Genomic DNA, 25796 nt, shown 5'->3' on the forward strand with positions numbered 1-25796 from the left:
TTATCTTAAAAATGGTGATAATTATAAAAGCAATTTTTTTCTGATGTCATACATAAATTTACTTTACATTTAGAACAAAACATTTTTGTTTGTCCCGAACAATTTGGATACTTACTCTGCCTTTTATCCCCATTGTAGTCCAGTGATCCGTCATGTCCAATCGGCTGTCTTTTGATAAAGCTGCAGAAGAATTCGGTTTCCTCTTTTTTTCCTCTAAAAACGGCTGGAGGTTAGGACGCCCACGTTTAGGGGCTTCAAAAGATTTGAAACTAAATAGGGAATCCGCGACTTCTAACTTAAAATCAATAAGACGCATTTCTTTATATCCGAGGCGATTCTTATTAATTCGTTTGTACAGAATCCATGCATTAGCACATGTTAAGTCTAGTAAATGATAAAACATTCTGTTGGTCCATTTACGACTTTTCATCGTGATTTTATGACGACCCATACAGCTGTCAAGTAAATCTACGCCACCCATATGACGATTGTACTCTTTAATTATTTCTGGGCAGGAAATTATTTTGAATGTCTTGTCCTTTTTGTCGTAACGTTTTATCGAGGAAGATGTTGCAGGAAAATCTTCGTTTTGACCAATCATCAAGATTGGTTTCATACCGATGTAAGTTGAAACAAGATTAACAATCTTGTTGTCCTTCCATGACAATGATGTCACATCGACGCCGTAAATTGAAGCAACGTATTCGCGGCTGGTTCCACGCCCATATTTTGACATTACTTTCTCATTTGGAAGTTTGCAGTTTTTAATCCGATTGCGACGAATAGTCCCAATTGAAAGTATACCTTGAGATCGTAACTATACTAACAACGGCACAGTTGATTAATAGTTATCAAAATAAACGATATGATTTTGATAATGAGGAACCTCACGCAAAAGTCTAACAACAATATTTGCAGATGACTTCAAATCTGGTTCGCCCTGGAGTAATATGTTAGGTCCTCTGGAAAAAATTTCAAACTTATAAGCAAACCCGATGGAGTCACATAAGACATATAATTTAAACCCCCATTTCTTAGGCTTGTTAGGCAAATATTGCTTCATGTAATTTTTCATTTTTGAAGAACACATTTGTTCATCGACGCACAATCGGTGTAACTTAGGTATGCTACCGAATGTTCTGTTTAGGGTATCAATCAATGGTCTAATGAGATATAGTCTATCGCGGTTTGGGTCGTCTCGAGATGGAGCATTTTCTTTTTCATTAAAGTGGATGAATTGCCGTATTTTTTCAAATCGGTTCCTAGTCATCGTTGTTTGTATTATTGGAACACAATGGTTGCCATTTTCAGACCAATAATCTCTTGTACTCGGGAGATTGAAGTAAGACATATAAAATAAGATACCAATAAATTTACGTAAATCGAATAAATCAAAATTAAAAGCTTCATTAAGTTCGGAGTAAATTTTAGTTTGCTCAACTATTTTGAGCTCCAAAATTCTGGAAATAGGAATGACCACCTGAAAAGGAGTTTGCAAAGCCTTCAAATTATCGGATATGCTACTATCGCCTCTAAAGCTAATTTCAGCATTGGTATATTGAATATTTCCTGTTTTCCATATTACCCTGTCAAATTCAGAAGACTTCGGATCCACAAACAAGTTTTTGAATAATGAAAGAAATAAATTCGAGGAAACCCGCATGGCGATAGGTTCATCTGACCCTGCGGAAGCCCCGGCTTCTCTAACAATCCCTTTATTATCATCATCATTTATCATTTTCACAAAGGAATCATGTAACGACGTTCCTAAATCTATTTCATCCTCAAAATGGTCATCAACAACGGCAACATTGTGAATTGATGCGTCTGCATTTTGTGTTTTTATTAAATCATCGAGTCACTCTCGAAATCATCAATACTCTCATAACCAATCTCTTCACACAATATAGCACACACGTCAGCATTGGACATTTTGATTCCATCAACTATTATATAATCGGCCATTATAAAACTGATTAGAAAAATATATATCTTACGTGCACGAACTTTAACGTCTTGTCTCATCAGCGTTCTTAACTCAAATGATGTTATAAATGCAATCAACGTGCTTTTGCATTTCAAATACATATGAGCGTTTATCAAATAAAAAGTGTGCGGCAATGCCCAGTGAACTGCCAACCATGAGCGGGTAAAATCATGAAACCAGATAATCAGCGGGTAACATGGTGGTAAACGTGGTGGTAAACATATAGAATGTTTCTTAAGCCGGGCAGATATTTTACCTACTCACGTACGTGTACATATGATCATACAACAAAACATAACCCGAAAATGTGCGTTGGTGTTAGTGAATAGAGAAAAAATGTGTAGTTGTATTGAAATATTTGTCACAAGCGGGTAGCCGTGGTTGGGAGAGTGTATCTTTAAAGATACAACCATTATATTCACTCGTATTCAGCAGGGAAGCGAAATATAAAATCAAGTAAAAATATATCGTTAAAAAATTCTCTTCGGAACCAGTATAAAAATTTTCGGGTCTAGAATGCAAATAGTTCTGGAGATTTTACATTGCAAAAACGATAATTTATTTAATTTAACAAAAATAGCTTTTTTTTACTTTGCTTATCAAATTTGCCTTCAGTTGCAACAAATTTAGTAGAAGTATTACCCTTTATGAAGTGTGTATATTTTCTTCATGCAGTGACATGTGTATTAATGTTTTTAGATCATTAATATTGAAAATTGGTGATATTTAATGGTTGTATCTTTAAAGATACAGTGGGCATTTAAGGGTTAAGAAACGGTCAAGAAACTTTCCTGCGATAAATTTACCTGTGCTAGTACGCAGCTCTCAAGAAATCTAGTACTAATTTTTAATACTTTTTTTCAATAAAATGTGAATATGGCAAACCTGGTTTTGCGAAGAAACATCAAATCAACAATTGTTTCTTGAAGGAAATTCGAAGTAATCGTCAAATTCATTCAAAATTAGTTGAAAACATTATTATGAAATATATTCCATTTTGAAATGTTGTATAAAACTTACCAATCATCAACAACATTTCTTAAATCTCAATGAAAAAATTTATGTTACCTTACACATACATACATACATACATACATACTATTACGCACAAAGTTTATTTTCTTTGTTTATTCTCTCTTGCTCTTCTAATGTGGATCATTCACAATGCGTAACCAGCTGTCAAAATTACTTGAGAAATAATGTATTTTTTTTTCTTGAGCAATTACTTGAGAGCTGCGTACCAACCTTATAGTAGAATTTTTGTCGTAAAAAAAAAATTAAGATACTAATTTTCAAAACGCCTCCGAAAAGCAACTGCAATAGAAAACTCCTTTTTTTAACTTTGGTTGTCACGCCGATGTGAGCTTTTGAAAAATTGTCACCGAAACTAATGGCGGAGAATACGATTTAAGTTATATTCGTTTATATTTCACATTATTGTGTAAATCTCATAAAAGAAAAAATAGATTATTTCAATATAAAATAAGAATTCGTAAAAATTGAAAATACACATAGAAATATTCTACCTACCTATTATTTGAGCCCCTCTACCTGAAAAAATGGAAAACGAGACAACCCACCTACCTAGTTTATCTACTTGCCGGGTCGACCACTTCAATTATAAGTGCTAATCAAGAACAATAGTATTGGATTTGTACCGTTACTTTTTTCCCACCGGACATCATAAATGAAGGAAAAATGCCTGCATTATTGTCAGAAAAGCGTAGGGTGCTTTGTGGCATATTTTTCATGTATCGAGCATTCCATGCTATTTTCACAGTAATGCAGGAATTTTTCGTTCCTTATTATTGTTCGTTTATACAAAGATTATTTTTCACTTTTTAGTTTGAAATGCTTTAAAAGCGTACTTTTTCGTTTTTTTAAACTATATTTATTTAATAGGATGTCCAAGGTTGTCTTTTAGCAATTAATGATACCCAAATAAGTTTATTAGATAGATGGAAATTATTACAAAAAATTATAAAAGATTTTTGGAAACGATGGGTATTGTAATGGTGCAACAACGAATTAAGTGGAAATCCAAACAAGCTAATCTCGTAGAAGGATCAATAGTTATTATTAAAGATGAAGAAACTCATCCAGCAAAATGACTATTAGGTAAAATTATTGAAACCCGGGAAGTGATGGAAATATAAGAGTTGTTACTCTAAAATTACAAAATGGCGTACTTAAACGGCCCGTTCACAAATTATACCCACTAGAGGTAATAAACTGCATTAGAACGGAGGAGCCAAATCAGGTTAAAAATTGTTGACTTCAAGAATAACAAAAAGTACTGAAAACTCATAACGGCCGAGAAGAACACACAAATTGATGAAGTGGCTCTTAACGTTACTCATGCTAGCAACGCAAGCTAAATCATTATACATTAGCCGTGTTTTATTTGACCATCACAAGCTAATAACTAAATCAGGGACAAATAAAACGCATAGTAGCTTATTCCATATATTCGCTTAAAAATGAACTGAGTTGGTAATGCGGACAAGAACAATCAATTTGAAATTTTAAATTTGTAAACGGAATATTAAAATACTACACAAATATATTTATTTTCGTTATTTGATGTCTAGAATACAAAAAACTGAAAACAAGTGTTCATATTTGTTTTAATTTTTACTCAATACTCATCCAAAAAATATATTAATTTTGGTTTGTTTACATTTTCATCTGTCAAAATGAGGTTTCTCGCCTTGCCAACTACTTTTTATTTGGGAAAAACCTTGCTATTGTGAATGAAAAAAGCGATGAACTGACAATGACTCTAGTTCAATATACAAGCTATGATAGGTCATGACAAGTCTTCCATACAAAATAAGCTAATAGCTCAATTTGCTGGTCAAATAAAACACACCTATTAATGATACAGCTTAACCAGGAGCTTCGGTAACTAAGTAGAGAAATGATACAGCACTACATTTCCGATTAGTAAAATGGACATAATTAATTCAAAATAAAATTTAATAGTCTGTTACGAATTGGGTACTTATTATGATCGGATGCATAATGTACAAGAATTTATTAACAAACTTGAACATCAATGCAAAATACTGACTTATTACGAAGATGCTTGTGTAATGGTTATTGCAACTTTAAAGGACAAATATAATAATCTGAAAACAAATCTTATATATAAAAATTAAACCGTTTTCGTTGTCACGGCATCACGCGTGAATGGCTGAACCGATTTGGCTGATTTTTTTTTGTTGTATTTGTTATTATTAGCGGAAGGTTCTTATGTAAGAAGAAATTACGAAAGTTGCCGGGAAACCCCTAAAAACAGCCCTTTTCTTTTTCCCATACAAACGTTTTATTTTGTATATACATACATACATACATACATATGTACATATGTAAGTAAAAATGATTGTTTGTTTGTTAGTAACGCTAACGCTCGAGAACGGCGGAACCAATCTTCATGAAATCAGAAGTTGTTCGCTGTGGATCTGGAAAGGGTTAGATATAAAAAAACCATATGTACACTTTTCATAAGGAAAAGTCGAAAAATTGGAAATTTCCAAAAAGTGACTTTTCATACAATTCTTTTTTGTTTTGTTTATCAATATTTTGATTTGTAAATTATTTGAATCGTTCAATTTCGGTCGCTTGCTTTTTTATTCCGGCGATATAAAAGAAAAATTATTGAAAATTATTCAGTGAACACTTTATGTGTGTTTCAAACGAAGTGATCAATTACAGATTGAAATTTGTTACGAAGCAATGAAGACATCGCGCTAATATCGGTCGGCGTTCTTTTATGGCAGCCCTAGACACATGAACTACATGAGACTCCCAGGATGCGATGACATACATATGTGTGGTATTATGGATCGCTGTCAATCAGCAAGCGATCATTACGATAATACAACAAGACTTTTCAAACAACAGCTACGATGTTTGATGGACTTTATCTTGAAGCAACGTATGTATATACAAGTATGGTGCAGTCAGATGCTGGATGTACTCTGTTGAGTTGCAAAAAAGAGGTTTGCCACACGAACACATTCTTCTTTGAGTGGTGGATGGTGGTTACACCAGATCAAATTGATGAAATCATTTCTGCGGAAATTTCTCATGCAGAGAAAGATCCATTATTCTACGAAGTGATGAAAACCAATATGGTGCATGGACCTTGCGAACACCACAATCCCACTTGCAATAAATGCACTAAATGCACGAAACACTATCCACGTGCTTTTCTTTCGGAAACGCAAACTGGAAATGACGGATATCCATTCTATCGTCGTAGCTCATCAGACGACAATGGCAGGACATTTACCATTCAACTTAGAGTAGTGAATATCGAAGTCGACAACATATGGATCGTACCATATTCGCCACTATTGTGTAATTCACATTCAGAACTCATGCCAATGTTTGATATTGTAATTTGGTGAAATCGACTTTTCCGACTGTTGTGCGTTTCGCAGTTCATTTGGAGAATGGCTAAAGAGTGTTTTTCAACCCTGAGAATACAGTACAGCCAGCGGAAACACTTCCAACAACAAAATTGACATTGACGAGTTTTTTCTCAACTTGCGTCAGTGATTCGTTTGTGAGAACAATGCTCTATTTGGAAATGCCTTAATATTATGCACGGAATGTATCGCCGAAGAAATAGGTACGCAGAAAGCAAGGTCAACCAATAGATTGACATCCAGGTGTGTTCTCAACTAATTCCTTAGGACGAATTTACATAATCCACCCGAAAAACTACGATTTCTAATACCTTCGGTTGCTATTAATAAATGTACGTCGTTCAGTTTTATTTGAGTCATTGCGCACACTTTTCGCGATGGTCATTTCGACATATCAGCCTTCAAATCCGCGTCAATTATGGAACACGAACAAAAGTATATTGCCGAAGACATTTTACATCGTATTCGTTAAGAATTGGAAATAGGCAAATTTCGGTTCCAGTGGTTTGATATCAATTCCACCTCCCTTTTGTAAATTCACTTCAACGAAATATGAACTCATCACCAATGTTTATGCCAAATTGGCCAAATTATCGTAACTACGATTGCATAGGTGCGCGCCAATTATACGTGGCCCCGAGTTGGAAAACCATCTTCTCTGTATATTTACGCACCGGAATAGAAACCAAAAAATGTTGCTTATCAAACTGGGTTACATTGAAAAAAATTTAGAAAAATCGTAAATAAATGATTTTTAGCACAACGTAAATTCAACTTTTTTTCATTTCAAAACACATGATTACACGAAGTACAACGCATGCGTTGTGACGGCATCACGCGTGAATGGCTGAACCAATTTGACTGATTTCTTTTTTTTTGGAGTTTTCTAATACTCTGTACAAGGTTCTTATGGAAAAAAATATTAAGAAAATCTCTCAGAAAGATTGAAAAATATATGTACATTTCATCTTATATATAAAAATGAATCGCAAAATGTGTTGGTAAGCGCATAACTCAAAAACGCCTGGACAAATTTTGCCAATTCTTTTTTTAAAATGTTCGTTGAGGCTCAAGGATGGCAAGAAAACCCCGAATAATTGCCGGAAAACCCCTAAAAACAGCCCTTTTCTTTTACCCATACAAACGAATGATTGTTTGTTTATTAGTAACGCTAAGGGAACGACTGAACCAATCTTGATGAAATTTTCAGAGAATGTTCTGTGTGGATCGGGGAAGGTTTAGAAATAAAAAAACCTGTATGCTTTTCTTGAGGAAAAGTCGGAAAATTGGATTATTCCAAAAAGTTAATTTTTTCCATACAATTTTTTTTTTGTTTTGTTTTTCAATTATTTGAATCGTTCAAATTTTTCGTTTGCTTAAAAAAATTTTTGAAATTATTCAGTGAAAATGTTATGTGTGTTGCACACAAAGTGATCAATTACAGATTTAAATTTGACCGAGTACTCCCAAGATGCGATGACATACGTGCGGTATTATGGATCGCGGTCAATCAGCAAGCGATCGTCACGATGTCACATCAATACTTTTCAAGCAACAACTTCGATGGACTTTGTCTAGAAGCAACGCATATATGTTGCGATTAGATACTAGATGTACTCTGTTGAGTGGCAAAAGAGAGGTTTGCCCCACGCACACATTCCTTTTTGGATGGTGGTTACACCAGATCAAATTGATGAAATCCTTTCAGCGGTAATTCCTGATGCAGAGAAAGATCCAGTATTATTCGAAGTGATGAAAACCATTATGATTCATGGGCCTTTCGGATTCCACAATCCCACTTCCATTTGTATGTCTGACAATAAATCCACCAAACACTATCCACGTGCTTTTCTTTCGGAAAAACAAACAAGAAATGATGGCTGTACTGTACTGTTCTTTATCGGCGTTGCTCACTACACGACAATGACAGAACATTCAGCTTTCAATTTAGAAGTGTGAATATCGAAGTTGACAACACACAGATCGTAATATATTCACTATTATTGTCTAATTCATATTCAAAGCGCAAATCAATGTTGAGTATTGCAGTTTGGTGTAATCAATAAAATACGTTTATAAGTACATCACCAAAGGAAGCAACATGGCGGTTATTGGTCTTGAACGATACGGTTGATACGTGAACTGCACTAAAGCAATTTGTAGCGCTTTCCGACTGTTGTGCGTCTCGCAGTTAATTTGGAGAATGGTCAAAGAGTATATTTCAACCCAGGGAATACAATACAGCCAATGGAAACACCGCCAGCAACAAAATTAATATTTACGCTCAACTTTCGTTAGTAATCTGTTTGCGAGGACATTCGGAAATACCTCGATATTATGCATGGAATGCATCGTTGAAGAAATAATTACGCAAAAAGCAAGGCCAACCAGTAAATGGACATCCAGGTGTGTTATCAATTAATGCATTAAGATGAATTTACACAATCCACCCGAAAAACGACGATTGTTTCTACCTTCGGTTGCTATTGATAAATGTACGCGGTTCAACTTCATATGAGTCATTGCGTACTGTGAATGATACGGTGTGTGCAACTTTTTGAGAAGCAAGCCAGCAATTACAATTGCTGGAAAATGATAATCACTGGAATGAAAATGACGTTCGCACACTTTTCACGATAATCATTTCGACATATCAGCCTCCAAATCCGCGTCTATTATGGGATACGAACAAAAATGACATTGCCGAAGACATTTTACATCTGAAAATTGAATGTGAATAAATTCCGGTTGATACTTCCGTTGGTTTGATATCAACTTCATCTGCCGTTTATCGAAAGATGAACTCATCACGAATTGTTTAGACTTAAACTGGAAGATTCAAAGTCAAATTCCGGGAGAATTGCGCTCATACAAATCGATCGATCGTCTTGACAATGAAGACGACGCCGTGAATTATCCAGTGGAGTATCTAAATTCTTTGAAGGGGCTTTGTATGCCACCGCATCATTTGCGTCTCCAAGTTGGATCTGTCGTTATTATGCTTCGCAATCTACAACCGCCGAAACTGTGTAATGGAACCCGACTGTTTGTGACGCAGCTATCGAATATAAAGGGGGCAGAATGCTTGATTCTACGAATTTGTTTGAGTTCTCACGATTTGCCATTTCAGCTCAAACGGATTCCGTTTCCAGTAAAAATAGCATTTGAGATGACAATCATCAGGACATAAGGATAGTCGCTAGAAGTGTATGGCATATATTTTAAGCTGCTATGTTATTCACACGGCCGAATATACGTAGCGTGCTTACGAGTTGGAAAACTATCTTCTCTGTACATTTACGCACCGCAACAGAAATCAAAAAATGTTGTTTATCAAGCTGCGTTACATTGAAAATAAAAGAAATGATAAATTTAATTTTCATTTCATTTCAAAACATACATGTAATTTCACGCAGGAAAACGGCTGCGAGGTCAGCTAGTAATGAAATGTTTATGAAAGAACAAAATAGAAAAAGGCGAGCACCATTCGAATTCGTTGATTCAATTTACCATATATTTTTACTGATGACCGAGAAAATATGGAATCAAATATTAGAAATATTTTCGAGAACCAGAAAGATATAGCAAAATTATTTAAAATGCAAACATCAGTAGTTAATTCTACCATATATAGTACATAGTATATTCAAAAAGACAATAGATGAAGTTAACAGTAATTATAAGAAAATGGATGAACAACTTAATAAATTTTATAATGAACTAATAAAAATTCGAAATTCTGAGCGAATGACCTTGAAGTTCAAAATATTATCCATTCCAATAGGAATAGTTATGGACGAATGTGAAGAAATCCAAACTTCGATAATTAATCTCCTAATTGACATAAATCATGGTTGTATAAATCCAAAACTACTTTAATAGTCACAACTTAAGGGGGTATTCTACTCTAGAATTTTGAAAAATTCAATTTTTTTCGTATATTTAAAGCTTAGACCCTTAAGAACATATCCTCCAAAGGATTTTTAAAAATTAAAATTATTTTAAGAGCTAGAGTTACTTTAGTGACGTAGTACCTAGCCCGATTCGGGCTCACTCACTTTTTTAAACGCGTTTTTCTCGAAACAACTTTTTTCCACACGGTACCGGCATTATCTCAAGTTCTATACAACCGATTTACTTGAAATTTTGTGTGAATCTTCTTTATATAATCCCTTATCTTAATATAATCCTTAATTCTTTGTTTTTAATATTTAAATAAAATTCAGCCAAAAAAGCCATTTTCAAAAAAAAAAAAAATCGCGTTCCCTGAGGTAGGTTTTTCTTTTTTTTTTTTTAAATAAAATTCAGAAAACTGCCCAAAATTTGATTTCTAGACTAGAATACCCCCTTAATAAAGAAATTAAATTTATTAGAAGCAAGCTATCACATAAATGAATTATCTTAAATATTTAGAGTGTTTTTATTTGCATATTGAAAAAAAAAAATTTTTTGAAAAAATTTAATACTTTATTACTATTATTATTATCACTCGAAGTTGGAACCTCAAAAAAATGCACATGAGTGGTCCGGGTGATTTTGGCTCTTAGCACATCAAACGCTAATTGAGCCCGATAGGGGTGCACTCCTACCTTGGCTCTTGATGTTATCTGAAATAAAATATTTTTGATTATACTTAATCTATAGACATGTCATTCTGGTCGGAACTACTGTAGTTAAATTTCAAGGATGAATAACAAAATGGCGGACCTTGAAAAAAAAGTAATTTTATTTTAACAAAGAAAGGGTTGTAAAATAACAAGTTAGGAGTGAAAAAATTTCTCGTTAGTTCCGACGATAACTATAAGTGTGTAAAACAGCCTGTTAAAATTTGAAAGCAATCAGTTCAGTAGAAGAACAGGAAAACAATGTTTTGAGAAAAACGCATTTAATGTTCAATAACTCCGAGAGAGAGGACTCCGAGACGCTCTAGGAAACTCGTTATAACTCCCAAAATATTTCGAATTTATGTCTGAAAATTTCACATTATATTCTCAAGACATTGTACTTTCAAATTAAGTAAAAAAAGTTTTAGATTTTTTGAAGCCAAGTTACAAGACTACTACCATAAAACAGTTAGAAAATGAAGCATGTGATTTCAAACCTTTTACAAATGAAAAAGTTTGGATAAAATTATTTTCTCAAAATCGATGGGTTTAAAAATTATTTAGCAAAACAAAGATATATCTAGGATGTGATAACAATCAACAAATGCATACGGAAATCCCTAATCAAGGCATTATGACAATAAGAGAATGATGTACAGACCGAAATGAAAGACTAAATTTAACAGCATCTCATCACGTATAATCTGATTTTAATAAAGAATTGCTATCCTTTTCATAGGTTAAAGATATTGAAGATATTCCAGAACTACAAATAAAACCTTTTGATTCAACGTTAATAAACAATACTAAATATATCCTATAATTTACGTTGTCAGGGAGAGAAAAACTACAGAATAAATGATTTGACAGCTATAAAGATTAAACAGTTTGGTAGCGCTTTGAAACTGAAACCAAATTAAAAAAAAAAATCGGCTCAATCATTCGAGGACGAATTAAAACAAGTTACTGAACACACGACATTGACAAATTACAACTCTGGACTAAAATTAAAATTTAACGAAGCGTCAGAATGCTTACGTACAGTTCTAAGAAACGTCATAACGCGCTAACATCCTGAGACCGACTGTTGAAAATAACGCATATTCCTACAGTTATTACATATGTATTATATTATTTTTTATGGAAATATTTAACACAAACGTAAATAAATAAATGTTTTATAAATTGTGAAAAAAAAAAATTATTTATTAATTGAATCTCCAGAAGCGCCTTGAAAAAAAGTGGTGTGTTCAAAATTGAACATGTTCATTGCTTCAAAAAGGCGGAATGTACTATTAATGTACTTATATTTAGACATTTTTATATTCTTTACTAATGTAAAATAAGATAAGAAATATTCTAGCTATTGTAATAAGTTATACAGTCCACATACATATAGTGATTAAGACAGAGACAATACAAAACATACATAAACAAACACATAAAAATATATGCATTTATATGCAGCATACATACATATAATGAGGCAGTATGTATTAATATGTAATACGCATGCACTCAAGAAATATAATAAACATATTTACTTAAGTTTGAGCAATTGATTACAAATGCACATGTGCACTTGAAAACAATCCAAACCATGCAACATAAATTATATGACAGCACACACATACATGTATTGCATTGTACAATTGAAAACAACCCCATGTGGTGTGCTGTACATACACATTAGGGTGGGTCGATTCTGGACTTTTTCGATTCGGGATTTCTAATAGTGCGGAAAAGTTGCCTTAGTACTTCCTGATTCCAATGCAACTTTTTGTTTTGAGATCGGATTGCATCTTCAACCCCAACTCCGGCCTTGAAATTTCGGAAATTTGCCTAAAATCGTGAAATTGTCTACCTAGCGCCTGAAATACGCATCTCATGGCAAAATGTATAAAACAAAAGTTATTTGTCACGTCATTTGCTACCGAAATGTATATGTATGTGATCATGGCTGTAGGACGAACCGTTCCCGAGATACGAGCGAAAATGCGGCGCGCCACAGCGCAAGGTGAAATCGGCTTGCGGCCACACTTCTTGACGTTGATTTCGCCGAGTGCTCACATTCATTCACCTACGCCAAAGGACACGTTCGGATAGGTCTCCACACAAATATTTTTTCATCGAGTTCCTTCACTCTTGTCGGTGATTTCGCCGAGTTCTATCACTTACATTCATTTCCCTGCGCCATACGACATGTTCGGACTGGTCTCCACATAAATATTTTTTCATCGAGTTCCTTCACTCTTGTCGTTGATTTCGTCGAGTGCTATCACTTATATTCTCTCAACAGAACACAGAACTCAAAATGTCTGTATCTAAATTTAAATTTAGACAGAAATGTCCTGTGTTTGGCATATATCCGTACAATCTCTCTGAGTCCCAGTTATCTACTTACCAGGATGTTCTTTTGTTTTATCAGTTTGAAAGATTTCCGAGGCGACAACTATGAACCTAGGAGTAAAGAGGTTACAGAAATAGTTGCAAAAAAGGTTGAAAATACTTTCAAAAAGTCATCCAGTCCGATAGTTTCACACACTAGAGTTGTACAAATGCTCACCACATACCATAAGAAATTTCTGACTCTTAACACGTTCCCTGTCCCCATACAAAAATTAATTTTTAACGGTACACGTGCAACACTTATTTTTGAAATTATATTGCTGTAGGCGTTTTTAGAGGTTATCGATGTATTTTTGAACTATCCCACACATCTTGACAGCGATATAACGGTAAAAAAAAATTTGTATCAGCTATGATACACGAACGTGCCACTACGAAGTTGAATTGCATACGCTCTTTGTATCATATATGAATTAAAATTAAAAATTAATTTTTGTATGGGGACAGGGATATCATATATCATATGTATCATATATGATACATGGACGCTGTACACATGGTACAAGAAAATAATTTTGTATCACATGTGATACATTGGACAGGGAACGTGTTAAACAAATGTTTTTAAGGAACCCAATAGGTTTGAGCTCTAAAAGAGACGACTTTGTCTCTTCTGCCGGAAAATTATTTGACGTCGCTGCTTGTAAATGCATTTATTTTTCTTCTTGCACTTGTCCAAAGGAAAGGAAAGTTCCTATCAATGAACAACCATTTCACTTGGACCAGAGCACCAGAAGAATTGGTCGCATTGGAAGTGTTGATCTACGTGAAACAAAACAGATTACAAAGAAAAATGAACGTAAAGAAAAACTTTCAAAACGTCATTCAACATCAACACTTACCAGAAAAGTATCAGCCAGACTCTCATACAGACGACAACAATGTAGGTGCGTCGCACATGGATTCTTCCAAAAACGATGCTGATGATGAATTTCTCTTCCATCCTCTAAAACTAAACAAAACACACTAGTATTAGAACACACTGCTTTTGCTGCCCAAAGATTTGGAGTAAGTGATAGAGCAGCGGCCTTGATTGTTTCATCTGCTTTTCTGGATGCCAAAAAGCAGGGTTGATAACAGAGGATCAGGCTAGCTTTGTCACTGACAAATGCAAGATTAGTCGGGCAAAAAAAAGTGTTGGAGTTAAGCTCCAAAACACCGAAAGTATTGACTCTGTATATGGGCTGTATTTTGACGGCCGCAAAGACAATACACTTACACAAGTCAGCGAAGGTGAAAGGTACTACCGCGACACTGTCAAAGAGGAACATATTTCTCTTATAGCGGAACCTGGTTGTCATTACTTTGGCCACGTCACCTCTCCTTCCGGGTCAGCTGAGGATGAGACGCAAGCTATATGGCAACATTTACAAGACAATTCAGTTGATGTGGAACATCTAGAAGTTGTCGGTGTTGATGGCACCAACACGAACACAGGTTGGAAAGGTGGAATCATTCGAAAACTAGAAGAAAGAATAGGTAGGCCATTACAGGGGGTTGTTTGTCTTCTACATTTCAACGAACTTCTATTTCGTGTTCTTTTCGAACACAAAGATGGTGTCTCAAAGAGTCCAAATACATTCTCTGGCAACATAGGTAAACTGCTCCCTGATTGTGAGAAGTTGCCTGTTGTCAAATTTGAAAGTTTTCCATCCTGCCAATTACCTTCTGAGGTTATTAATCCGACCCAACTTAGCACAGACTAAGCTTATCTCTATAAAATATCAGAAGCTGTTATTTCCGGTCAATGTTCCTCAGATTTAGCGTCGATGCATCCAGGTAACATGTGCAAATCTCGCTGGCTCACCTGTGTAAATAGAATTCTGAGATTATACATTTCTACTGACAAACGAACAAAAGAAATAAAGATTTTGGTCAAGTACATACTTACAGTTTACTCACCTTTGTGGTTCTCAATAAGATTCAACAGTTCAATCAAAGATGGCTCGCGCCATTTCTATGCTGCAATTCAAAGGTCGAGATACTTACCTGCTAAACTGCGCAAGGTTGTCGATTCATCCATTCAACAGAATGCTTTCTTTGCTCTTCCAGAAAACATTCTCCTTAGTATGATGACTGACGAACGGATAGAAGTCAGAAAGTTGGCCCTTGACCGTCTTCTGGCTGCCAGAGAAGCAGAGTCTGACACTGTAAATGGAAGGGTTAGATGTAATAAAGTGCCAAAGGTGAATTTCAAAGCTAATAATTATTACGATATGATTAACTGGAAGACTATTACCTTGACTGTTCCACCAGTTCTTTGTTCAGTTTCTAACGAAGAACTCATAAAAGGGCTGTCGGGAGACACTGCAGAGGTATGCAAATTTAGTGAAGTCCCCTCTCACACCGTGGCAGTCGAGAGAACCGTCAAACTGGTGACAGAGGCATCTTCTGAAGTTATTGGCCCCCAATCTCGTGATCGTTTTATACGCTCTACACTGAAATCTAGGCAACAAGTGCCAAAGTTTAGTACAAAATCTGATTTTATCAATAAATTTGGCACAGATTCAGACTAAAACAAGCCTGACATATGGTTAGTTGGTTGGGTTGGGCTTGGGAGGAACTCGAAGAGCAGCCACCTCCACGCGGTGGGTTCTGGGTGACCAATACAGGTTAGCTGAGAGCTGCAACAATTTTCACCTTGCGCTGTGGCGCGCCGCACTTTCGCTCGTATCTCGGGAACGGTTCGTCCTGCAGCCATGATCACATACATATACATTTCGGTAGCAAAAGACGTGACAAATAACTTTTGTTTTATACATTTTGCCATGAGATGCGTATTTCAGGCGCTAGGTAGACAATTTCACGATTTTAGGCGAATTTCCGAAATTTCAAGGCCGGAGTTGGGGTTGAAGATGCAATCCGATCTCAAAACAAAAAGTTGCATTGGAATCAGGAAGTACTAAGGCAACTTTTCCGCACTATTAGAAATCCCGAATCGAAAAAAGTCCGGAATCGACCCAACCTATTACACATATACAATATTTAATTAGATAAGTAAGACTTCTGAAATAGTATATGTATAAGGTTTACATTTTTAACAATAAAACAGAATGAATAAATTCTCACTTAACGAAAGACTATTTTGAATTGCCCCCCACCAGTGGTAAGGTTAACAAAATCTTTGTTGAGTTTTAAATATTTGGTCCTTCGAGTCTAAAAAAGAGCTCAGCCAAATTAAAAAAGCCCTACTACTTATGAAAATACAGGCAAAATAAAATATACAAAACATTGAGAAGAAATCGTAAGACGGGTCCATATTCCCGCGTATTTATATAATCACGTCAGCCGTTTTAGTACGAAACTGAACGCTGTGTTAAAAACTGTTATTAAAAAAATATTCAGCGGCTGTGAATCGAGGCACAGCAAGTTCAACCGGGCGACCAAAACAATTACCTCCAACGATTTTTTGAAGAATAAGAACAGTTTAGTAAAAAAATATTAATTAAAAATGTCGAACATTGCGGACTTGTTGAAACGCCAACAGGTGCTGAAAAGTGAAATTTCAGCACGGTGCGATCAAAATGAATTAGAGGTTATTGAGGTGCGATGGAGCGAATTCCACAGCAACCATGTAAACTTGGCAGGGAAAGTAGCGCCGAATCATGAATACTTTGCCAACAATGTGTATGAAAAATTGCGACAGAAATGCGAAGCCGCACATGGTAGGAAAAGAGCTGAACAGCTCAAAATGGAACGCGCAACCCAAGACACGGAGATAGGAGCAAGGGCAATAAGCCCAACAGATAAAAGGAAACACTGTATAGAGCAGGCAATTGAAAGAAGATCGGAAAGAATTCGATCTACAATTGCAGAAGCAAAGATCAAAATTAATTCTAGAGACGAAAACTTTTTTCACCGAAGTGATGAACAACGAATAATTAAACAACTGGGTTGAAGTTTGAATCGATAATCAGCATTCCGTTTTATTTTGTGCTTTCTTAAATACTAATATTTTGCTTGCTTGCAATAACTTAAAAATAAATGCTTGCGTAAAAATTCTTAAGAAATGTTTCTTGTTTAACTGTTGCATTTTCGTTAGCGGAAATGCACTTGAATGAACAATAAATACAAATTATTAAAATTCTTCGGAATTAATGGTACATTTTGTTGACTGTTGCATTTTCGTTAGTGGAATTAATGGTACATTTTATTAACTGTTGCATTTTCGTTGGCGAAAATGCACTTGGACAAAGAATTATTTGGAAAACTCAATAAATTAATATTCTTTATAACACCCCCACCGTTAGTTTGAGGCTCCGACGAAATTATATTATCTTTGCCGGATTGTTTATAGTAGTTTCATTTTTTAATTGTACATTTGGAATATATGTTTTTGTATTCTTAAAGAGGTATATAAAAATAATTAAGATACATATTGATATAATAATTGAGATATCTATACCAAAACTAAGTATTTTTGAGTTCTTATCGGTTTATAGTATATTTTTCAGTGTTTCTTCGTATTCTATTTGCTTCAGGTATAAAGATTCAATTTTTATGTCTGCTAGTGTTGTATTACTATTGTCTTTAATTTTTGTAATGATATTAGGAAGAATAAACTTGTCTTGTATTTTTATTTTGACATTTGTAAAAGTCTTGTTTAACGCGTTTATTTCACAATTTTCGAATTTGATTAAGTAATTTCCTGAAATGTTTAATTTAGCTTTGTTGCAGTTATGGGATATTGTGCTGTTAAAATGTTTAAGAATTAGTACTCCAGGAATTATTTCGCTTATCTCTTGTGTATTTAATGTTTGCATTTTGCAATTAGCTTCTTCAAAGTTTAGTATTTTGTTTAAACAATCATCGTTAATTTTTATAAAATCATCTAAAAAAATTACTTTTATTTAATTGTAGCTTTGATTTAGGGGTTACTCTTGTCTTGGTATTTCTTCTTAGGTCTAACGTGAGCTTTATAATATTTATGTCCAGTTTCTGTTATCTGTAAGTGGTCATCATCTATTTTTTCAGCATTAATTTTCCTGTATTTTCTGTGGTTTTTACCCCCTCTTATCTCTCTAATGTAATTTGGTCCGCCTTCTAATTCTATATCCTTCCGGTTTTCATTCTTCTGAATGTACTTTTCTTTCTTTGAATTTATAAGATCATGAATTTCTTTGTATCTATCTTCATGTACTTTGCCATTTACAAAATCAATCGTGCTATGTATTGTATTATTATAAAAACCTATTATTCTTATCATTTTATCTTCTATACTTTCGTCTTTGTTTTCTTTATCGTGCCTTAACAAGCGTATGTGCTCATTGATTGTGTTGTGTAGTCTCTCAATGTCGGCGTTAGACGTATGGTTACTATTGGAAGTATAGTGAATATCTACGTTCTCCTTTTTCAAAAATTCTTGCATCGGTATAGCTTTAAAGCCTAGTTCATTATCCACAACAATTCTATTTATTTTCCCATAAGTATTGATTATCAGCAAAAGTTTTGTTTTAAATTCTGTCCAACTCCTACCGTTTATTTGAAATGCTAACGCGAACTTCGAAAATTTATCAATTGCTGTCATAAAAAGTTTCTTACCTAAAGTATAAAATACGTCTATATGTAATGTTTCCAGAGGTTTGGATGGAGTTTCTGTAATTTTGTAAGGGATTTTTGGGGGTTTCCTATCGTATTTTTCTAAGTTACAAATTTCACAGTTATTTATGAACTGAGTTATCCTTTGTTTTAATTTAGGATTGTAAATTCGCGTAATTAATTCTTTATATACTGCCTGAATTCCTCTATGGTTTTTGTCAAGATGTTCGTTTTTAATAATTTCAGTTAATCGATTTTCGTCTTCTATGTCTTCCGTCATGAGTGTAGATCTAAGTACTTTAAAATTTGGGTTATTTGAAAATAGTTCTTCGTAAACAGTTTTAAACATAGTATAAAATTCGTCTTCGATAAAAATAGCATTCAGTTGTGTTGGATTAAAATGATTCTTTAGTATTGTAATTGCTGTTTCCCTGTCCATTTCCTTCATAGAAATTATTCTTCTTTTATTTTTAAAAACAGATTTATTTTTTATTCTTAATGATCCAGAGGTAGTTTTTATTATAACTACTTGATTTTTAAACATATTAATTGGTGAAGTAGTACTTTTTATCGTTCCCCTGTCGCATTCTAGTGTATTAATGCTGGGTTCAATTTCAATCCTTGACAAAGCGTCGGCATTACTATTCTTTGTTCCTTTCTTGTACCTAATATCATAATCGTATTCAGATAGTCTTAATCTTCACCTAACAAAGTTTGGTTCCTTTATAGAAAAGAGCCATGTCAGTGGCTTGTGATCTGTCTCTATTATAAACTTACGACCAAAAAGGTATGGCCTAAAATATTTTGTAGCCCACACGATTGCCAATAATTCCTTCTCTATTGTGCTATAATTTGTTTCATGCGTATTAAGGGTGCGACTGGCGTAGCATACTGGATGATTATCTTGCGAAAGTACCGCTCCCAAAGCGTAATTACTCGCGTCCGTTGTCAATGTAAATGTTTTAGAAAAGTTTGGGTATGTTAATATTGGATCATGCGTTAGTAGGGTCTTGAGGGTGTTAAAACTTTTTTCGTAGTCCGAGTCATTTATATTTATCTGTGAATCTTTCTTTAAGCACCTAGTCATTGGTTTAGCTATAGCCGAGTAGTCCTTTATGAACTTCCTGTAGTAGCCTGTGAGCCCTAAGAATTGCTTGATCTGTTTTGCTGTTTTGGGTATTGGGAAGTTAACAACGCATTCTATCTTTTTAGGATTGGGCTTGACTCCTTCCGTTGTAATTATGTGCCCAAGGAACTCTGTTTCCTTTTTTAGAAATTCTGATTTATCTAACTGCACTTTTAAATTTGCCTCCTGTAATCTTGCGAATATAAGTCTAAGTGAGTTCATATGTTCCTGTAAGGATGTTGAAAATATGATTATATCGTCCAGGTATACTAGGCAGATTTTGTTGATATAATCTTGGAGTAGATTATTCATCAATCTCTGGAACGTTGCAGGGGCTGTTTTTAGTCCGAAAGGCATTCGCAGAAATTCATAGTGCCCTCCTTCGACACTAAATGCAGTTTTGTGGATGTCTTCTTCCTCTATCTCGATTTGGTGGAAACCCTTCGCCAGATCGAGTGTAGTGAAGTACTGGCTTCTTCCCAGTTTTTCAAGAATCTCGTCTATGTTCGGGATGGGAAACTTATCATCGATCGTTACTTCGTTCAGTTTACGATAGTCAATTACTAGTCTCCACTTTGGTTTCCCGCTGGCATCGGCCTTCTTTGGCACGATCCAAATTGGGGCTGAGTAGGGAGAATTGCTATTCCTAATTATCCCGTGTTTTAACATTTCTTGGATTTGATCTGTGACTTCTTCCTTATGTACGTACGGGTACCTATATGACTTAGAAAATATAGGTATGTTGTTTGTAGTTCTAATTCTATGTTTTATTGCTGAAGTAAATGAAAGTCCTTCATTTTCCTGGTAAAAAATATTACGATATTCTTTTATTATTTGCAACAATTGTGACCTTTCCTCGGGGTTCAAGTGCCCTATTCTAATTTGGTCAGCCAATGGTTTAGATTCTTTATTTTCGATTATGCTAAAATTTTCGTGATCTACTTTTTGCGTAGTCACCCGATTGGTTTCAGATAGTAAGTTTATCTTTGCTTCTTGATTTCTTACATTTAAAATTCCCTCTCTTACAATGTTTCCGCCGTTTTCTTCCTTATAATATACTAGGTCAGAGTCATCTGGTACTACTATCTTTCGTTCATTTAAGTTTTCGTTTTCGAAGTGCATAGGGAGTGTCTTGTTACCGATATTTATTTCGTTCTTTTTATAATCGATACAGGCATTTAGTGGTCTCAATATATCGTTACCTATTAGACCGTCAAAAAAGTTATGAAATTTTATTATATAAAATTCTATTGGTTTATTAGTTCCAATGTCGCTAAATTCTTCGAACATGGGTACTATTGCTTTTTTGTCAACGTAAATTCGATGTTGGAGAGTTTTAATTAAAAGTGGGCTAGTTGGATGAATTCTTTTGGGGTCGCAGATACCCGGATTTAAAATGGAGTTTGTTGCGCCTGTGTCTATTATAAGTCTTATAAAATCTATCTTTGTTTTTATTATTATAAATGGTAATTTATTCTTGAGGCTGATTCCTGAAAATTTTCAGCCACTTCTATTTTTCCTATGTCCATAGGTTCCGGTTGGTTTCTGAAATTTGGTCTCTGGAAGGATGGGTTTATAGGACTGGGGTTTTGTGGGTTTGCTTGTTGGTATGGTTGGAATTGTTGGTAATTTCTTCCGTTATTTTGGGGCATTGGTTGGAAATTCCTTCTGTTGAATAGTTGTTGGGAATTCCCGTACTGTGTTCTATTCCTACTGTCTTTTTTATTGTATTGTGTATAGTTTCTTTAGTCAGTATTCCTATTACTTGAATGAGTTTTTACTTCTGTGCTGTTGTTCACGTTATTGTTCCCTGTATGTGCGTACCCGGCTTGGAACAGTATGTCCATAGCATGTTCCAAGTCTTCTGGGTTCCTACAGAAAAGGATTGATTTCATTGGTTCAGGAAGTTTGTTTTTAAAGATATTAAGGGCAGTGCGTTTGTTGTTCATCGCACTCTCTCTAGTTGCTTCGGTTTCTCCTAAAATGGTTACTAATTTGTTATTTAACCTGTGTAACCTGGTTTTCATGTCGTTGTAAAAATCTAAAGTGTTTGTTCTAAAGGTCACGCTTCGTAATTCGTCAAAGAGTTCTTCGCAAGAACGTCTATCCCCGAAATTATTCTGTAGTATGTTTTTAATCTCTGCCCATGAGGTCGCGTGGCAGTTTATTTCTATTGCCTGTCTTGCTCTTCCTTTTAGTTTTGATTTTATTATGTCCGAAAAAACTAGTTGGGACAGTTCGTCATATGTTTGTAGGTGTGGGTGTATTCGGTTAATAAGTGTGGTGAATGTCTGTAGGTCTCTTGAGTCGCCACAGAATTCAGGTAAGTTATTAAGATATTTTAAAGGGTTTATAGTAAGAATGTTTTGAACTGGTACTGCCATTTTATTTCCCTTTTTTTTCTCTTGTTTTCCAGACGTATATAGTAATTTTCTTTCAATTTCTTACTCTATGCTAATTTTTTCAGTTACATACATTTAATAATAATAATAATTATATATAAAATAGTTAATCGGATTCTCACTTTCTGATGTTGTTGTTGAATATTATATTGGTATCTGTCTGGCTCTGTGTTGAAGTTGTCTGTCTGGCTCTGTGTTGAAGTTGATCTGGATGTGTTTCCAAGGATGGAAAAAATATTGTCACTATGTTGAGTTTAAAGTTGATTAGGATGTGCAGTTGGTTGCTGGTGTTGTTGTTGAATATTATATTGCTGTCTGTCTGGCTCTGTGTTGGGTTTGAAGTTGATCTGGATATGTTTCCAAGGATGGAAAAAAAAATTTGTCACTATGTTGTGTTTAAAGTTGATTAGGATGTGCAGTTGGTTTCTGGTATTGTTAATATGGGTATATCTTTATATTTCGGTTGTTGTCTGAAATTATCGTCGATAAGAGTAAATCTTTTTTACCCTTTTCTTCACCCCCTTTTTGTATTATTTTCGAAAAATTTGTACGTTTTAAAGGATTCGTTCTTCAATCTTATGAAGTTCAAATGTCACTTTCACTAAACGTTTTCGCAAAAATATTTTGTGTTTTAAAGGATTCGTTCTTCAATCTTATGAAGTTCAAATGTCACTTTCATTAAACGTTTTCGCAAAAATATTTTGTGTGTTTTAAAGGATTCGTTCTTCAATCTTATGAAGTTCAAATGTCACTTTCACTAAACTTTTTTGCAAAAATTATTTTGTTTTTTTAAAGGATTCGTTGTTCTTATTTTTTTCTACCCGTTACGAATATAGAAATATTCAATATCCTTTCTTATGTAACTTGATTTTAAATTTTTACACACAAGGATACACGGGTATCCTACCGACTGCGCCACTTTTTTCACCGAAGTGATGAACAACGAATAATTAAACAACTGGGTTGAAGTTTGAATCGATAATCAGCATTCCGTTTTATTTTGTGCTTTCTTAAATACTAATATTTTGCTTGCTTGCAATAACTTAAAAATAAATGCTTGCGTAAAAATTCTTAAGAAATGTTTCTTGTTTAACTGTTGCATTTTCGTTAGCGGAAATGCACTTGAATGAACAATAAATACAAATTATTAAAATTCTTCGGAATTAATGGTACATTTTGTTGACTGTTGCATTTTCGTTAGTGGAATTAATGGTACATTTTATTAACTGTTGCATTTTCGTTGGCGAAAATGCACTTGGACAAAGAATTATTTGGAAAACTCAATAAATTAATATTCTTTATAACAACGAAACTGACATCGAATTTTTTGAAAACCGTCTCAAGAATTTATGGAGCTGCATGGAGAAAAATATCGACGAATTGACGATGAAGTACAACAAGCCATGTAATATTTTCGAATTAGAAGAACTTTCCTTTGAAGTCACTAATACTTTGCGGGTATTAAAAAAAAATCGGAAAAATTTGGATTACCAAAAATAGAATTGCCAAAATTCTCAGGCGAATTCCGAGAATGGCAACCATTTAAAGAGCTCTTCGAGGAGTATGTCCATAATAATAAGGACATTATTGACTCCAAAAGGATGAGCTATTTAAAATCTTGTCTTCAAGGAGATGCTAGATTAATGGTTAGTCACCTGATAACGGAATGAGGTGCAAATTACAACACTGCTTGGGAATTACTGACACACAGATATGATAACGCGCGTAAACAATTTAACGACAATATCGAGAGGCTAGAAGAAATACCACAACTGACGGATGAGTCAGCATACAAAATGAAAAAGTTCTTAGATGTAACAAATGAATGCATCAGTATAATAAGGATCATTAGAGGATGTTTTAGCACAGCTAGTGTTAAGAAAATTTTCTAAACAACTACTTCGAGAATACGAAAACACCGTTCGTAAACCGACTGAAATTCAAGATTTGTCGGAAGGAATTTCATTTCTGGAACATCAGTACAGTACTCAGAATTCTATGCAAGAGTCACAACGATATTTATCTCGAGGAGTAAACTTACAACAACAAAACAAATTTTACAATTCCGCAACCGAAATAAATCAGGAAAGACAAGTTTTCGTCAAATGCAAGGGCATGACATACTTCGATGCGATAAATTCCAAAAATTAAATGTCGAACGGCGATTAGAAGTAGTGCGCAAAAATCAATTATGCTTTAAAGGGGTTACATGGGTTTCAGAGTTTCAAAAAATCGAAATTTTTTTTTTGTCTTATTGAATTTTATAACATTTCTAGAATATCGTCCTAAATTTTCAAGTTGATCTGAGCAATAGTTTCGGAGATACAACCCTGAGAACTTGTGCGCTCGAGGCAAGCTAGGCTAAGTGCGCCGTCATTAAACGCGTTTTTCTCGAAACTCGATTTTTGAAGTCGGTGGACACGATTTCTCGAAAAGTTATGAACCGATCTTCTTAAAATTTTGCACACTTCTTCAAAATAATATTATCTCGTAATCGAACGAAGGATTTTTTTTATTTATTACAAGTTATTATACGAGGCAACATATGCCTAAAATTTGACCAAAAAGTGTAGTTCTGTGTTAACAACTCCGCCAAAAACTCAAATTTCAATTTTTTTCTTTTTCCTTCGTTCAAGTACGAGTTTTATTCATGTACTAACTAAAAATATTTGGTTTTTTAATTTTAGATGAACCAGTCGTGAGTTATCCTGTCCACGGCGAGAGCACTTTTTTTTGAGAGGGCGAGGGACATGAGCTCTGAAGGGCTGAATATTCAATATTTTTGTGTAAAAATTTCACAAAGTATTTATTAAATATGTATCATTAATATGCCAAACTGTTAAATAAATAATTTCATTACAAATATTATTAAAAAATTGAAAAAAATACTCATTTTTTGAGCCTTTGAAACCCATGTAACCCCTTAAATTCTGAGGACAACACACAACAAAAAGTTGTTTCAGGACTTGGAAATGCATGGTACATAGGCTGCTACATATATTTCTGGACTAGGCAACACTAAGTGTTGCCAGGTGCAATCTGACATTTCCATTGGAAAGTTTGACATTTTTTAGCATAACATCACTCAGAACGTTTTGTCATTTAATGATGAATTGTTTTATTTACAGGGAATTAAAAAATTCATCTCAGCCAAAAAATGGAATTAACTCGTGAACATTTTCGTGCGATCATTTTTCACAACTTTCGACGTGGATTATCACGACAAGAGGGCATCGATGAACTAAAAGGCTCGTGTGGATTGGTGTAAAGAAATGCTGAAAAAATACGATCGCA

The 25796-nt window shown here is 34.4% G+C and overlaps 2 protein-coding genes across 5 annotated transcripts in view; one reads left to right on the top strand and one right to left on the bottom strand.

Moving 5' to 3' along the window:
* The window catches only part of LOC105225451 (retrovirus-related Pol polyprotein from transposon 297), a 332389-nt gene that overhangs the window by 187264 nt on the left and 119329 nt on the right, over window positions 1–25796 (bottom strand). The window contains exon 2 of one of the 4 annotated variants that reach the window (XM_049450338.1): window positions 13613–22849. The exons of the other annotated variants lie outside the window; for them this stretch is intronic. Coding sequence (XP_049306295.1) covers window positions 19675–21390 — 1716 coding nt within the window. The 5' untranslated portion in view covers window positions 21391–22849 and the 3' untranslated portion in view covers window positions 13613–19674. Of the gene's footprint in view, window positions 1–13612; window positions 22850–25796 lie in introns of those variants that run through there. 4 annotated transcript variants of the gene reach the window in all.
* Window positions 1–25796, top strand: part of LOC125777012 (uncharacterized) — a 160156-nt gene that overhangs the window by 4284 nt on the left and 130076 nt on the right. The gene's annotated exons all lie outside the window — the stretch shown is intronic.

Source organism: Bactrocera dorsalis, chromosome 1 (assembly GCF_023373825.1).
Source record: "Bactrocera dorsalis isolate Fly_Bdor chromosome 1, ASM2337382v1, whole genome shotgun sequence".
Lineage (NCBI taxonomy): Eukaryota > Metazoa > Arthropoda > Insecta > Diptera > Tephritidae > Bactrocera > Bactrocera dorsalis.